Source organism: Dendrobates tinctorius, unplaced genomic scaffold (genome assembly GCF_039654945.1).
Source record: "Dendrobates tinctorius isolate UK_male_01 unplaced genomic scaffold, ASM3965494v1 ptg000008l, whole genome shotgun sequence".
NCBI classification, from domain to species: domain Eukaryota; kingdom Metazoa; phylum Chordata; class Amphibia; order Anura; family Dendrobatidae; genus Dendrobates; species Dendrobates tinctorius.
In genome coordinates, this window is record NW_027361676.1 from 1,057,164 (window position 1) to 1,074,221 (window position 17,058).

The window sequence follows — 17,058 nt, forward strand, 5'->3', positions numbered from 1 at the left end:
TCTTCCCTTGGTGTTGTATTAGTGCAGCTGTGGCACCAGTGTCCACACTTGCCAATTCCCTACTGAGGAATAGGGGCAGGGCAAGTGAGGGCTGACGGTTTGAAAGAAGCCATATAGGGACATCAGGATAGTCCAGGACACAGCCTCAGGAGAGTGCAGGAGGTGTCCCTTTCCCTATTGCAGGGCTCACCGTTGTAATTGTGTCCCCGGTGTTCCCTTGTTTGTTTGCTGTTTGGTGACCGACCGATTGCTGGGTCGTGTCACACAGGGCCAGTCACATTGTGACAATTATATTATTAAAATAAATAGAGAGACATTTCTGATGAAAATCAAATCAATTTCAGACCACCTCTTTAAGGAATCAAGCTTTGTTCTATATTTTATGGGGATATAAATCCCATTGCTATAATTCTTTATACATCAAAGGGTTAATATTTGTTCCAGGATAGTAACTACAATGTCTCTTTGGATACTTTGTAATTGCCTCTCAACTTGCCAAGATTAGCAGAATGATCCCAGTTCAGTTTCTGCCAAACACCCTAACAAGTCATAGCCGTGTGCCAGGCTGCTGTACAGTTGGCACCGCTGATCCATCACTGTTCAGTGACAGGTAAATGCCTAGAAGACTTGATTGATTAATGCTCTGTAGATGTTTGTCCCTCTGCAAACCAGACATTCTTGGAACATTTCTTTTGTTGTGCCAGTTAACTTATGATTAATAGATATTTGGCCTTTTTTGGTGCCTGCAATGTGGATAGCAATAACACTGTGATTGCAGCACATGCTATAAAATGTTGGAGTTCATCAGTATTTTTCAGATTTATAACTCTCAGATCGGATTAATTAAAATTGAAATGTTAGTTTGCTATAATGTGAATTTTTCCTGCAGATCTGATGGCTACATTTGGGGTTTTATAACTGTTTTTTTTTACGTAGTAACACTTTATTCATTTTTAGACTTGAATGTTAATAAAATATTACAGACAGGCAAGGCAGCATGTACAAGCAGTACACCACACGGGACCTCAATACTTGGGCGTAAGATTGCCATCTTTTGGTCACAAGAGGTACTGGAAAGCAAAAATCACTAACAGTTGAAAAATAGTTAACCTTTTTACATGGCTTAGACAGAAGAAGTTTGGTTTCCTCCGTATTAGTTGATAACTTATTGATCGGTGGGTGTCTGACTGCTGACATCTCCACCAATCGGTAGAATGGGGAACATTTATCCCGACAGGGCACCACATTAGTATATAACTTCATCAGGTGTTTACTAAAGAATAACAACATGGATTTCTTCAAAAAATTATTAGTTTATTGCACATTAAAGCTCTATTATGGCCATTGCAGTCATGTCCTTACTTTACTTTCTAAAATCCTACTTACGGTACTCTTTAAAAATAAGTGGAGAGCTAACCTCTGCGACCTGCCCTGATGGACCGAAAAGGGCACCTTTATCCCCGTTAGAACATGGCAGCACTGCACATGCTTGACCACCTCCTTATTGATTCCCCATAAGGCTGCCAAGCGCATTGCTTGTTTTTTTTCCATTGGCCCCATAGGGAATGAACGGAGAGGTGGTTGGGCATATGCAGTGAGGCTCCATTCTTACAATCCCTCTTGACTATGTCAACAGAAAAAGACAAATGACTCTTTGAAGAAGGGGAGGAATAAATGAAAATGCAAATATGAAAGATGGCATCAATGGGTGGTTAATTTCAATTGTAATGGAATTTGTTTCTATTTAGGCTTGACATATGCTTGTCATGTTGCCTGCATTGATCATATTCAATAAATAGAAATATACATTTTGTGATATTAATAAATGTTCTCTGCTTTCTCAAGGTGAAAGATTTCATGAAGTGTAGATTGTGGGAACTTGTGTGGATCTACATCAGCCTTGGTTTTAATTCATACTCTTCAGCATTCTCTCATGGTGGAAGCCTTGCTGCTTGCTTAGACATGAAGCCAAAACACATCCGAGTTTTGCCACAGAATCCAAAGAAGAACTATGTCAGCATATACACCAATCAGTCCTTATACATACCGGGAGAGAAAGTCCCTGGTAACTAATCGGTGGTTGATTATTTTACAAATGATATGGTTGAGCCACAATGAACATTTATCACATATCCAAAGAAAAATAAGATCAGCAACAATTACTAGAATCCTGTTTCTTCTAATTGCATAACCCAATTAAGAGGAGTTTTAATAATGAGGCAGTTGAGCATGCATCTTGTTGCTTCAGTCAGTGTTTTGGTGGGTCTCGTAAAAAGTCACGTTTGAGCATGTACTTTACTGATCCATTTAGTGTCTGTAAAACAGATTCAAACAGCTGAGTTCTGTACATGAATGTTTCTGTCAGTCACAGACATTGAATATAAAAATGGCATGGCACATAGTCAATTGGAGCATTGTCTACAGTATAGTAGGGGTCCAAGAAGTTGGACACCAAGAATTAGAATTTTTGTTTTAGAATATCCTGTTAATTAATGTTTTTGTGGACTCCAATTTTAACACTATTTTGGTCAACTTTATATATAAGCTTCTCAACATTGAAATGGCAACACCAAGTAGAAAAAGTTGTGGCATTATAGAAATCACAGGATCAAAATACATGTTAACTATATGCAAATTATTAAAAATGTAATCAAAATTTTCAGCACATCTCGATTTATTCAGCATCGATTATGAGCGTCACATGCACAAATATACACATATACACACAGAGGTGTACCTAGTGGTTCAGCTGAGAGAATGCAAAACTTCTGAGTCAGTCCCTAACACCAGTAATTTTGATCACAACTACAGTGGTGCAGCCTAATCGTGGGTATAGGGGAACCTCAGCCAAATGGGTAGCCATTCATACCCATTTGTGTCAACTTCTGCGCATGTTATCAGCCCAAAATCACCAGGGTATGTGAACTTTTGATCAGGGTAATTTGGATGTTTTGGGTTGTCATTATGATTTAAAAAGAGAAAACACACTAGTTTGGCAATAAATGGCTTCACTCAAACACTAACCACGAGTGAAGAAAAAGTTTTGGTGTCATCATTGATATTCCCTAAAAAAAGCCAAGAAAGCAAAAATTCAGCCAGGGTATGTAAACCTTTGAGCACAACTGTATATTGTTATACACAGTTGTATTGTAGCAAAACAATAAAAAACGGAGAGAAAAGGCAAACTGGATATAATTTCGGACAAAACCCAAAAAATAGGCCTGACAATATTGTTAGCACCCTCAACATAATATTTTGTTCCACACCCTTTGGAATAAATAATTGCAATCAATAGCTTCCTACAATCATGAACACGCTTCTTTCACCACTCAAATGGATTTTTGGACCACTTTTCTTTTGCAAACTGCTCCAGGTCACTCATATTTGAAGGGTGCCTTCTCCCAACAGCAATTTTAAGATCTCTCCACAGGTGTTCAATGGGATTTAAATCCAGACTCATTGCTGGCCACTTCAGAACTCTCCAGCACTTTGTTTCCATCCATTTGTGGGTGCTTCTTGAAGTATGTTTGTAGTCATTGTCCTGCTGGAAGACCCATGACCTATGATGCAAACCAATTTTCTAACACTATTCACTACATTGCAACCCAAAATCCTTTGCTAATCTTCATGTTTCATGATGGCTTGCAAGTAGTCATGGCACCCAGTGCCACTGGCAGCAAAACAACCCCAAAGCATCTTTGAACCTCCACTATATTTGACTGTAAGTACTGTGTTCTTTTCTTTGTATGCCTCATTACATTTTCGGTAATCTATAGAATGATGTTCATCTGACCAGAGCACCTTCTTCCACATGTTTGGTGTGTCTCCCAGGTAGCTTGTTGCAAACTTTAAATGACACATTTTATGGATATCTTTGAGAAATGGCTTTCTTCTTGCCACTCTTCCATAAAGGCCAGATTTGTGCAGTGTACGACTGATTGTTGTCCTATGGACAGACTGTACCACCTCAGCTGAAGATCTCTGCAGTTCATCCAGAGTGATCATGGGCCTCTTGGCTGCATCTCTGATCAGTCGTCTCCTTGTTTGAGATGAAAGTTTAGAGGGACGGCCAGGTCTTGGTAGATTTGCAGTGGCATGATACTCCTTCCATTTCAATATGATTGTTTGCACAGTGCTCCTTGGGATGTTTAAAGTTTTGGAAATCATTTTGTATCCAAATCCAGCTTTAAACTTCTCCACAACAGTATCACGGACCTGCCTGTTGTGTTCATTGGTCTTCATGATGCTCTCTGTGCATCAAACAGAACCCTGAGACTATCACAGAGCAGATGCATTTATACGGAGACTTAATTACACACAAGTGGACTATATTTTTCATCATTAGTCATTTAGGACAACATTGGATCATTCAGAGATCCACAATGAACTTCTGGAGTGAGTTTGCTGCACTGAAAATAAAAGGGCCGAATAATATTGCACGCTCCACTTTTCAGTTTTTGAATTTCCACAAAAATTTAAAATAACCAATAAATTTCGTTCAACTCCACAATTGTGTCCCACTTGTTGTTGATTCTTCACCAAAAATTTACATTTGGTATCTTTATGTTCGAAGCATGATATGTGGGAAAAGGTTGAAAAGTTCCAGGGGGCCGAATACTTTTGCAAGGCACTGTAGTTTGTGCTGACATGGATGTACCCTAAGCCTATAGGACAGCTTAAATTTCTTTGGAACTTGATTGGGGCTGCTTATGCATTATCCGGACTATCTCTGCCTCCTACGTCCAGGGAGATTAGCTATAATGTCATGTGTTATAAACTTCTTTGGCAAAGGAACATCAAGATCTCTGGAGATGGACTTGTAACCTTGAGATTGTTGATATTTTTCAACAATTTTGATTCTCAAGTCCTCAGACAGTTCTCTTCTCTTTCTGTTCTCCATGTTTAGTGTGGCACACACAGATGCACAATGCAAAGATTGAGTTAACTCCCCCCTTTATATCTGCTTTCAGGTGTGATTTTCATATTGCTCACACCTGTTACTTGACACAGGTGAGTTAGAACAAGCATCACTTGCTTGAAACAAAGTTGTTTACCCACAATTTTGTAGAAGTGCCTACAATTTTGTCTGAACCATGTTTGCTATTTTGTGTGAAATTATGCTTAATCTGCTTTTTTCCTCTGTTTTTTTTTTTAAATGAAACAAACATGTGCAAAGCAAAACATGTGTAATTGGAATAATTTTCTGGAAGAAACACTTCATTTTCTGGAACATGTATACTGTATTTTGCGGATTATAAGAAGCACCGGATTATAAGACGCACCCCAAATTTTGAGGAGAAAAATAGGAAAAAAAACCTTTTTTAATAAACTGATGGTGCTTCTTTTAATCCATGCATCTTATTGTTTACTGGGGGTGGTGGCTGAGGTTAAGCTGGGTTGCTGCTGGAGGAGGCAGGGCCCCCGCACCACCGAATACCCGCAGCAGTGCACATCGGAACACCCGTTCATCCCAGCCTGCTGACTGCAGAAACACTCCACTCTTGCCTCCTCCAGCAGTGATCCTGGGACCCTGCTCCACCGCAGCTGGTAAGGTACATCTGCATTATAATATGCACCCCAATTTTCCCCCAAAATTTTTGGGGAAAAAAGTGCATCTTATAATACGAAAAATATGGTATATGTATGTGTAAGAGACACAAATATACTTATATATGTTTGTATAATATACAGTAATAAATAAAAAAATCTCATATTTTATATTACGCTCCCCGATGCTCACCTGGGGTCCCCCTCCTCCCGGTGCATCCCTCCTTCATCCTCGCGCCGTGCCCTGTCTGGCTTTGCAGGGTCACGGTGCGTCAGAGGCACGCACATGCGCACTCGCTCGTTTCTGACCGCGGGGCATCCTGGGAGCACGTGACCCGGTGGCTCCGCCCCAACATGGCGGCGCCCACCGGGTATTTCTGTCTGGCGTCTTGAATGGTAAGACGCCTGTTTGTCTTTCTCTGTGGCACTTAGCATTCCTGCGCAGCGTCGCCCCGACTCTCAGGTCCCCCCTCTCTCCTAGTCTGCGCTCTGCTCTCCGCTCCATAGCCCCGTCTGGACCCCCGCTCAGTTCCCTCTGCTGCCTCCGTGCCTGACCCTCGCCTGGTCCTTCCCTGCTGCTGTCGTCGGTAGCCCCTTAGCTAGGGTTCCGTCTGTACCCCTAGGTCAGTTCCCCCTAACCTTCCTTCCTTCTTTCTTCCAGCGTTCCTGCTCTGGCTCCATCCTGATCGGTCCTGGTTCCCTACGTTCTGTTCCCTCCTGCTCCGGGTCTACTCTAGTCAGTATCCTTTGGCCTTTCCCTCTGTACACTCCCTTGGTCGTCCCTTTGGTTCCGGCTGTCGTGGTCTCACCCCCCTTGGGCCTGCCCCTAACACTCCCTGTATAGGGGGTGGTCATCACCTGGGCCGCTCGCCCTCGGGGGCTCTGGAGCCACGACCCAGAGGGTCCACTCTCTGGTTCCTACTTAGAACCGTAACAGAACAAACAGGCCATGGACCCCGCTGGAGCCGCTGCGGCTCAAAAGGAGTTGCTGTTTTTGCGGGAGAATCAAACTCGTATCATGGCTTTCATGAAATCCATGGATTCTCGTCTTTCCGGGCTCCAGTCCTCTGACCCTGGGAATGCCTCCCAACTGGCTGATCTGCAGCAGGAACTGGCCCAGCAAAGAGATACCCAGACCCATATCCTCAGTTATATGGCCTCCATAGATGACCGCCTACTCTCCTTACAGTCGGCTGCTGCAGCCCCCGTTCCAGCCCAGGCGCCTCACCCGCCACCCCGTTTAGCTAAGCCACCCCGCTATAACGGGGATCCCAAGCTGTGCCGAGGTTTCCTGAATCAATGCCACCTCCATTTCGAACTCCTGCCCCTGCAATATCCCACTGAGCGGGCTAAGGTGGCTTTTATTGTCTCCCATCTTGAGGGAGACGCTTTAGCGTGGGTTAACCCCCTCTGGGAGCGTGATGATCCGGTAGTCTCCCAGCTAAGTACTTTCTTCGAGACGTTTCGTCAAGTGTTCGACGAGCCGGGTCGCCTGGCCTCTACTACGGAATCTTTATTTAACCTCCACCAAGGGTCCCAAACCGTGGGTCAGTATGGCATCCGATTCCGAACCTTATCTTCTGATTTGGGATGGAATAACGAGGCCTTGGTAGGGGCCTTTTGGCGAGGCCTCGCGGGTCGAATTAAGGATGAGTTAGCTGGGCGGGATACTCCCACTGCCTTAGAAGATCTCATTTCGCTAGCCACACGTATCGACCTTCGGTTCCAGGAACGTGCTCGCGAGAGGAGACTTCCCAGTGCTTCCCCAACCATCCTCGGTCTACCCTGTCTCCGGCCCGGAATATCCGCTTCTGCTTCCATGCCTGAACCCATGCAAGTAGACCGGCTTAAGGTATCTGGACAACGCCGGGAGGAAAGACGCACTCACGGTCTCTGCTTCTACTGTGGTAGTGACTCCCATCTGGTCCGTACCTGCCCGGAACGTCCGGAAAACTCCTCCGCCTAGGTCAGGTAAGAGAGGCCTCCCTAGGTGTGTATGATACCTCTCTACCCCTCACTCTGTCTGTCTTGTTGCACGTTGGTGGAAAACGTTTTTCTCTGGCAGCCTATGTGGATTCCGGCGCAGCGGGAAATTTTATTAGGCTCAAAGAGGTTCTTAAATTTTCGGTCCCGGTCAAGACCTTAGAAACTCCACGGATCCTTGCTTCCATGGACGGTAAACCTCTCCAAGAGACCATTACCTTGGTCACCCATGAGGTAGAACTCCAGGTAGGGGCCCTACACAAGGAGAGGATTGCTTTTTATGTCCTAGCGAGCATCTCTCACCCTATCCTTCTAGGCCTTCCCTGGTTACGAGCCCACGGCCCTACCTTAGACTGGCATAAGGGTAATATCCTGCGCTGGGGGGAGTCCTGTAGGTCTGGGTGTCTGCTGCCGGTGTGTCCCGTGGGTGGTTCTCCTTCCCCCTCCTTACCCTCCGGGTTGCCCATTGCTTACAGCTCTTTTTCGGATGTTTTTGACAAGAGGGAGGCCGAGAACCTTCCGCCTCACCGACCCTATGATTGCCCCATCGAGCTCGTCCCTGGAGCCACCCCTCCGCGGGGTAGGATTTATCCGCTCTCGCCAGCAGAGACGCAAGCCATGTCGGAATACGTTCAAGAGAACTTAGCCAAGGGTTTCATACGGAAGTCTTCCTCCCCTGCGGGTGCAGGCTTCTTTTTTGTCAAGAAGAAGGACGGGTCGCTCCGCCCGTGCATTGATTACAGAGGTCTGAACAGCATCACGATTAAGAACAAGTACCCGTTACCCCTCATCCCCGAACTCTTTGATCGCCTGAGAGGGGCGCAAATATTTACCAAACTTGATCTTCGAGGAGCCTATAACTTGGTCCGAATTCGCGCTGGGGATGAGTGGAAGACCGCATTCAACACCCGTGACGGTCACTATGAATACCTGGTGATGCCGTTTGGCCTCTGTAACGCACCAGCGGTATTCCAGGAGCTCGTTAACGATATTTTTCGGGATCTCCTTTACTCCTGTGTCGTGGTTTATCTTGACGACATTCTTGTCTTCTCTCCAGATCTCTCCACCCATCGACGAGATGTACGGCAAGTGTTGCAGCGTCTAAGGGAGAACCACCTATTTGCCAAGTTGGAGAAATGCGCCTTCGAACAACCGTCTCTGCCGTTCCTTGGGTATATCGTTTCGAAGTCTGGATTGAGGATGGATCCCGAGAAAGTGTCCACGATCCTGGCCTGGCCCCGTCCCCTTGGTCTCAAAGCCATTCAACGCTTTCTCGGCTTTGCTAACTATTATAGGCAATTCGTTCCTCATTTTTCCACCATAACCAAGCCCATCTCTGCTCTCGTGCGCAAAGGAGCCAATCCCCGCCTCTGGCCTCCCGAGGCAGAAGACGCCTTTCAAACTCTGAAGAGAGAATTCGCTACAGCGCCCGTTCTCCACCGTCCTGATGCCGAGAGACCCTTCATTCTCGAGGTCGACGCATCCTCCGTGGGAGCGGGGGCGGTTCTCCTGCAAAGAACCTCCTCTGGCCGGACTGTCACCTGTGGGTTCTTTTCTAAAGCCTTTTCTCCCCCCGAACGCAATTACTCCATTGGGGACAAGGATCTACTGGCAATCAAACTGGCTTTAGAGGAATGGCGTTACCTTCTCGAAGGAGCTGTCCATCCCTTTACGATATTTACCGACCACAAGAATTTGGCCTATGTTCAGTCTGCCCAAAGGCTCAATCCCCGGCAAGCCCGATGGTCCCTATTTTTTGGACGCTTTGATTTCAAGCTCCGCTTTCGTCCGGGTAATAAGAACATCAGAGCTGATGCCCTATCAAGATCATTTCTCCCGACCGATGAAGAGGAGAGCCCCGCTCACATCATCGATCCAGCAAAGATCGTCACCCTAGCCCCTCTAAGTTTGGTCAACCCACCACCAGGCAAGACCTTGGTATTGGACCATGACAGAGTAAGGGTTCTGCACTGGGGACACTCTTCTAAGGTCGCCGGGCATGTCGGAGCCAAGAGGACTCTATCCCTCATCTCCCGCCATTATTGGTGGCCTTCACTCCGCCAGGACGTCCTGGAATTTACCGCTTCTTGCTCATCCTGCACCCGGAATAAGATTCCACGACAGCTACCCTCTGGTCTCTTACATCCTTTGCCGGTTCCATCAGTTCCCTGGAGCCACATCGCCATGGATTTCGTCACGGATCTACCTCCATCTTCCGGCTGCTCTGTCATTTTGGTGGTGGTAGACCGTTTTTCCAAAATGGCTCATTTCATCCCGCTACCTGGTCTGCCTTCTGCGCCCGAGTTGGCGAAGATCTTCGTGCATCATGTTTTCCGACTTCATGGTTTTCCCCAGCACATCGTGTCTGACCGTGGTGTTCAATTCACCTCTCGTTTCTGGAGAGCTCTCTAGCTCAATGGGGTTGTCCTGGATTTCTCCTCCGCCTATCATCCACAATCCAACGGCCAAGTGGAGCGGATCAATCAGGTGTTAACCACTTATCTTCGACATTTTTCTAATGCACACCAAAGTAACTGGGTCTCACTGCTTCCCTGGGCGGAATTTGCTCACAACAATCACTCCAACGAGTCCTCTTCCAAATCTCCCTTTTTTGTAGTTTTTGGGCAGCATCCGGGCATTGCCCTTCCCGTGTCCCCCACCTCGGTCGTGCCGGCGGCGGACTCCTTGTCCTCAGAATTCTCTAAAATTTGGGAGGAGACTAAAAGGTCCCTTGAGAGAGCTAGCGATCGGATGAAAAGATACGCCGACAAGAGGCGCCTGGACACCCCTCCTTATCATCCAGGCGATAAGGTCTGGCTGTCCTCGCGCTTCCTCCGACTTAAAATCCCCTCTTATAAGTTAGGTCCACGTTACGTTGGCCCCTTTGAGGTTTTGACTCGCATCAATGATGTAACCTATAAACTAAAATTGCCTGCCTCCCTGCAGATCCCCAACACTTTCCATGTCTCATTCCTCAAACCCACAGTGTTTAATCGCTTTCAGCCAGCCTCGTCCCACGCTCCGCAACCTAGCTCCACTGGGGACGTCTTTGATGTCAGGGACATCCTGGCAAAGAGGACCGTCCGAGGTAGAACCTTCTTTCTGGTAGATTGGGAAGGATTCGGTCCTGAGGAAAGGTCATGGGAGCCCCGGGAGAACATCAATGCTCCTCATATCATGAGAAGGTTTCTATCCCGCCTGAAGAAGGAGGGGAGTAAGAGAGGGGGTACTATTATGCGCCCCGATGCTCACCTGGGGTCCCCCTCCTCCCGGTGCATCCCTCCTTCATCCTCGCGCCGTGCCCTGTCTGGCTTTGCAGGGTCACGGTGCGTCAGAGGCACGCACATGCGCACTCGCTCGTTTCTGACCGCGGGGCATCCTGGGAGCACGTGACCCGGTGGCTCCGCCCCAACATGGCTGCGCCCACCGGGTATTTCTGTCTGGCGTCTTGAATGGTAAGACGCCTGTTTGTCTTTCTCTGTGGCACTTAGCGTTCCTGCGCAGCGTCGCCCCGACTCTCAGGTCCCCCCTCTCTCCTAGTCTGCGCTCTGCTCTCCGCTCCATAGCCCCGTCTGGACCCCCGCTCAGTTCCCTCTGCTGCCTCCGTGCCTGACCCTCGCCTGGTCCTTCCCTGCTGCTGTCGTCGGTAGCCCCTTAGCTAGGGTTCCGTCTGTACCCCTAGGTCAGTTCCCCCTAACCTTCCTTCCTTCTTTCTTCCAGCGTTCCTGCTCTGGCTCCATCCTGATCGGTCCTGGTTCCCTACGTTCTCTTCCCTCCTGCTCCGGGTCTACTCTAGTCAGTATCCTTTGGCCTTTCCCTCTGTACACTCCCTGGGTCATCCCTTTGGTTCCGGCTGTCGTGGTCTCACCCCCCTTGGGCCTGCCCCTAACACTCCCTGTATAGGGGGTGGTCATCACCTGGGCCGCTCGCCCTCGGGGGCTCTGGAGCCACGACCCAGAGGGTCCACTCTCTGGTTCCTACTTAGAACCGTAACATTTTATCAAATAGGTTTTAACCTTCACAATAGAAACACAGAAGTGAAATAGCTTTGATATCAGTTTGATAATAAATGGTCATATTCATTCAAAAGAGGATTGTCCAGGTTGGAAAACTGGGCTACTGAAGTAGTCACACTAGAATATTGTGTGCTCATTGTATCTATGTTGCAAAGATATAGAATTGTGACTGTTCTGTATGTGATGTCCCGTATATACTTGAGTATAAGCCGACCCGAATATAAGCTGAGGCCCCTAATTTTGCCACAAAAAACTGAGAAAACTTATTGACTCAAGTATAAGCCTAGGGTGGGAAATGCAGCAGCTACTGGTAAATTTCAAAAATAAAAATAGATACCAATAAAAGTAAAATTAATTGAGAAATCAGTAGGTTAAGTATTTTTGAATATCCATATTTAATCAGGAGCCCCATATAATGCTCCATACATTTTATGATGGGCCCCATAAGATGTTCCATAAAGTTCATGATGGACCCCTTAAGATGCTCCATACAAAAATATGCCCCATATAATGCTGCATAAAGGTTAATGATGGCCCCATAAGATGCTCCATATTAAAATATGCCTCATATAATGCTGCTGCGATTAAAAAAAAATGACATACTCACCTCTCATCGCTGAAGACCAGGTGCCGGTGTCCTGAGCAGGCGGGGACACCGGCGCGCTATGGGGCCAGTTGCCGGTGTCGCTGCTGGCTCAGGCCCCGGCACTTGCGATATTCACCTGTCCTCGTTCCACGGCCACTCGCTGCTGTGTCTTCTGTCTCTCTGCAGTGACTGTTCAGGCAGAGGGCATGCACTAAACATGTCATCGCACTCTCTGACCTGAACATCACAGCCAGAGGATGCAGAAGACAGCACAGTGCGGCCGTGGAACGGAGACAGGTGAATATTGCATGGCTCCCCCCCTTCCTCAGTCCTACTCACCCTCCTGGCGCAGCATATCAGTTCCTGCATCTCGGGCGCCAGCATCTCTCTTCCTGTCTTTCTTCCAGTGCTGAGCGGTCACGTGGTACTGCTCATTAAAGTAATGAATATGCACTCGACACCTATGGAAGTGGAGTCGCGTGCATATTCATTACTTTAATGAGCGGTACCACATGACCGCTCAGCACTGGAAGGAAGAAGACAGGAAGCGAGATGCCGGCGCCCGAGATGCAGGGACTAATATGCAGTGATGACGCCAGGAGGGTGAGTATGAGGTCTTCTGCTCCCCATCCCTCCTCTCCCGCCGGCAATGACTCGTGTATAAGCCGAGAGGGGCGTGTTCTGCACAAAAAAAGTGCTGAAAATCTTGGCTTATACACGAGTATATACTGTACTTAAAGTAATGTTAAAACTCAGGAACTCAGTGTAGACGCATTTAATGTAAAATTATATTACTAAACCATTACTGTTTGAAAGATGTTTTCAAATCATCTAAAGAAATATTAACCTAACTTTCTCAATGCCATATATATTTTGGGAGGATGGTTATGCGTCACAAAGTTGTGTACTCTGTTGTTGAATGTGTTTACATCATTGGTATTCTTTACAATTATGGCTGATGTACTGCACCTCCTCACTCAGCATTGCTGCCAACCACTAATTAACATCTGGCAGTATTTTCTCAGTAGTCGTTGGAAAAAATAAACTTTCCTATTTATGCTGTTAAATATATAGATGACACATCAATGTACTGCATGTTCCAAATCAATAAATTATCATTGTGCCAGTGACAGGTAGTAAACAGAGATAAGCGACCACTGAAATGCTCGGGTGCTCTTCGCTAGAACCGAGCAATTCCTAATACTCCCATGGTCGTTTTGAGTAACAAGTGTAATGGCAATCAATGAGAAAGCCAACTTTTTTTCCAGGGGACCCCACAAAGAGGTCTGGGAAAAGTGCTGAATGGAAGGAAAACAGCATGGGGAAGACCCCTGGAAGCATCTCTGACTCCCAGATCCCTGCTGAGAACAATGGTGTCACACTTTTACTTCACTTTAACCACTTCTCGACCCTCGCCGTACTAGTACTGCTCTGCGGGAACTGCATTTCTGCCCGCAGCAGTACTAGTACGGCGGCACGATCACCGCAGCCTCACACTGAGCGTCGCGGTGAGGCCGTATGTAACAGCTGACACCCCAGAGCTAGCACCGATCGTGGGCATTTAACTCCTCTGATGCCACTGTCAGTAGTGACAGCGGCATAGAGAAGCATCATGCAGGGAGGGGGCTCCCTGCGCGCTTCCATCAGAATAGCGCAATGTGATCGTGTTATTCTGATGGTCTCCATGGAGACCCCCAGCACCAAGATGGCCGCAGGGTCCTTCCAGGTCCTGCAGGGAAGTGGCTTCACAGCGCCTGCTGAGAGCAGGACCTGACATGCCTCCTTCTCTGCCTGTCAGATCGCTGATCTAATACTCAGCAGTGGTAAGTGTCGGATCAGCGATCTGACATTATATAGTAATATCCCATACTGAGACAATGTAATAAAGTTAAAAAAAATCTACTATAATGTGTAAAAATAATTTTTTAAAAATCCCCAAATAAAAAAAAAAAAATTAAATAAATATTTTACCAATAAAAACATTTATTTATGTAAATAAAAAAACAATAAAAGTACACATAAAGACGCGTTCTATAAAACTGTCCCACTAGTTAACCTTTTCAGTGAATACCGTAAAAAAATAAATAAAAAATGAGGTAAAAAACAATGCTTTATGATCATACCACCGAACAAAAAGTACAAGAAAACGCAATTAAAAAGATGGATGTAAATAAAAATGGTACTGCTAAAAACGTCATCTTGTCCCGCTAAAAACAAGCCGCAATACAGCTCCATCAGCAGAAAAATAAAAAAGTTTTAGCTCTCAGAATAAAGTGATGCAAAAATATTTTTTTTCTATAAAATAGTTTTTATTGTGTAAAAGCGTCAAAACAATAAAAAAAAAAAAATATATAAAGGAGGTATATCTGTAATCGCACTGAGCCGAAGAATGGAGCTGCCTTACCAATTTTACCACATGCGGAACGGTATAAAAAAAAATTCCTGAATTTCTGTTTTTTGTTCATTCTGTCTCCCAAAAATCGGAATAGAAAGCAATGAAAAAATGTCATGTGCCCGAAAATGGTACCAATAAAAACATCAGCTCGTCCCACAAAAAACAAGCCCTCACATGACTCTCTCGGCCAAAATATGAAAAAATTATAGCTCTCAAAATATAGTTTTTGCAATAAAAAAGCTCAGCTATGTGCCGAAACAGTGGTTTTCCTCCACATATGGGGTATCGGCGTACTCAGGAGAAATCGCAGAACAAATTGTATGAAGCAATTTCTCCTGTTACCCTTATGAAAATGCAAACTATGGAGCTAAAAAAGATTTATTTGCGAAAAATGTGATTTTTTTTTTTTTTTTGTTTCCACTGCTCTACGCTATAAACTTCTGTGAAGCACCTGTGGGTTCAAGGTGCTCAATATACATCTAGATAAGTTCCATAAGGGATCTAGTTTCCAAAATGGTGTCACTTGTGGGAGGATTTCCACTGTTTAGGCACATCAGGAGCTCTCCAAATGCGACATGGCAACCGCTAATTATTCCATCAAATTTTACTTTCAAAAAGTCCAATGGCGCTCCTTCCCTTCTGAGCCCTGCCGTGCGCCCAAACAGTAGATTTCCCAAACAAATGAGGTATCAGCATGCTCAGGAGAAATTGCACAACAAAATGTATGGACCATTTTCTACTGTTACCCTTGTGAAAGTAAAAAAAAAATTAGGTCTAAATGAAATTTTTTTGTGAAAGAAAAGTAAATGTTTATTTTTTTCCTTCCACATTTCAAAAATTCCTGAGACGCACCTGAAGGGTTAATACATTTCTTGAATGTGGTTCTGAGCACCTCGAGGGGTGTAGTTTTTAGAATGGTGTCACGTTTGGGTATTTTCTGACTTCTACACCCCTCAGTCACTTTGAATGTGATATGATCCCTAAAAAAAATGGTTTTGTAAAATTTGTTGAAAAAATGAGAAATCGCTGGTCAACTTTTAACCCTTATAACTTCCTAACAAAAAAAATGTTGGTTTCAAAATTGTGCTCATGTAAAGTAGACATGTGGGAAATGTTATTTATTAACTATTTTGTGCAGTATGACTCTGATTAAAGGACACAAAAATTAAAAGTTAGAAAATTGCAAAATTTTCAAAATTTTCGCCAAATTTCCATTTTTTTTCACAAATAAACAAGTCACATCAAAGAAATTTTACTCTTATCATAAAGTACAATATGTCACGAGAAATCATTCTCAAAATCAGTGGAATCTGTTGAAGTGTTCCAGAGTTTTTAAGTCATAAAGGGACAGTGGTCAGAAAGAATTGTAAAAATTGGCAGGGTCAGAAAGGTGAAAACAGGCTGGGTCGTGAAGGGGTTAAGAAGTGACAATAAAACATCTCAAACCGACAAGAAATTGCATTTTACAGGGAAAAAAACGTTGAGAAACATTTTCTCCTATCTAATTATTTGTATCTAAGGCAAAATTTAAAAAAGAATTTAAAAAAATATTATTTAACCACTTTCCTACATTAGACGTACTATTCTGTCTATGTGACCTGGTACCTAAGTCCCAAGGATGGAATAGTACCGTGGGGAGCGCCGCTGATCACTGCCGGGTGTTAGCTTCTTATCACAGCTGACACCCGGCACTATGTGTCCTCAGCACGTTAACCCCTGGCACACCGCAATCAAACATGATCGCAGTGTACCGGGGGCATAGGAGAGAAGCGCGCAGGGAGGGGGCTCCCTCTGTGCTTCCCTGAGACCCCCCGAGTAGCGCTGCAGCGCTGCTCTGGGGGCCTCCTTCCCTGCAGGTCCCCGGATCCAGTATGGGATGCAGGGAGCCGGCTTCCTCACTGCCCGCAGAGCGCATCTGTGATGTGTCAGATCAGTGATCTGTCACATGACAGTGATGTCCCCCCTGCGACAGTGTAATAAAGTTAAAAGAAAAGTGTAAAAATAATTTATAAAAAAATCGCTAAATAAATTAAAAAAAAAAAATATTCGGCAATAAATTCATTTTTTTTAAATATAAAAAAACAATAAAAGTACACATATTTGGTATCGCCGCGTCCGTAACAACCCGCCCTATAAAACTGTCCCACTAGTTAACCTCTTTATTGAACTCCTTAAAAAATAAAAAACGAAGCAAAAAATAATGCTTTATCATCATACCGCCGAGCAAAAAGTGCAATAACGCGCGATCAAAAAGACGGATATAAATAACCATGGTACCTCTGAAAACGTCATCTTGTCTTACAAAAAACGACCCACCACACAGCGTCATCAGCAAAAAAATAAAAATGTTATAGCTCGCAGAATAAAGCGATGCAAAAATAATTATTTTTTATATAAAATAGTTTTCATTGCATAAAAGTGCCAAAACATAAAAAAAGACATGAATGCGGTATCGCTGTAACCGTACTGACCCAAAGAATAAAACCGCCTTATCAGTCTTACCACACGCAGAATGGTGTAAATGCACCCCC

The 17,058-nt window shown here is 45.1% G+C and overlaps 1 protein-coding gene across 1 annotated transcript in view; it reads left to right on the forward strand.

Moving 5' to 3' along the window:
- Positions 1–17,058, forward strand: part of REELD1 (reeler domain containing 1) — a 51,914-nt gene that overhangs the window by 13,815 nt on the left and 21,041 nt on the right. The window contains exon 2 of the mRNA XM_073576210.1: positions 1,846–2,065. Within this exon, the coding sequence (XP_073432311.1) occupies positions 1,846–2,065 (220 nt within the window). The remainder of the gene's footprint in view (positions 1–1,845; positions 2,066–17,058) is intronic.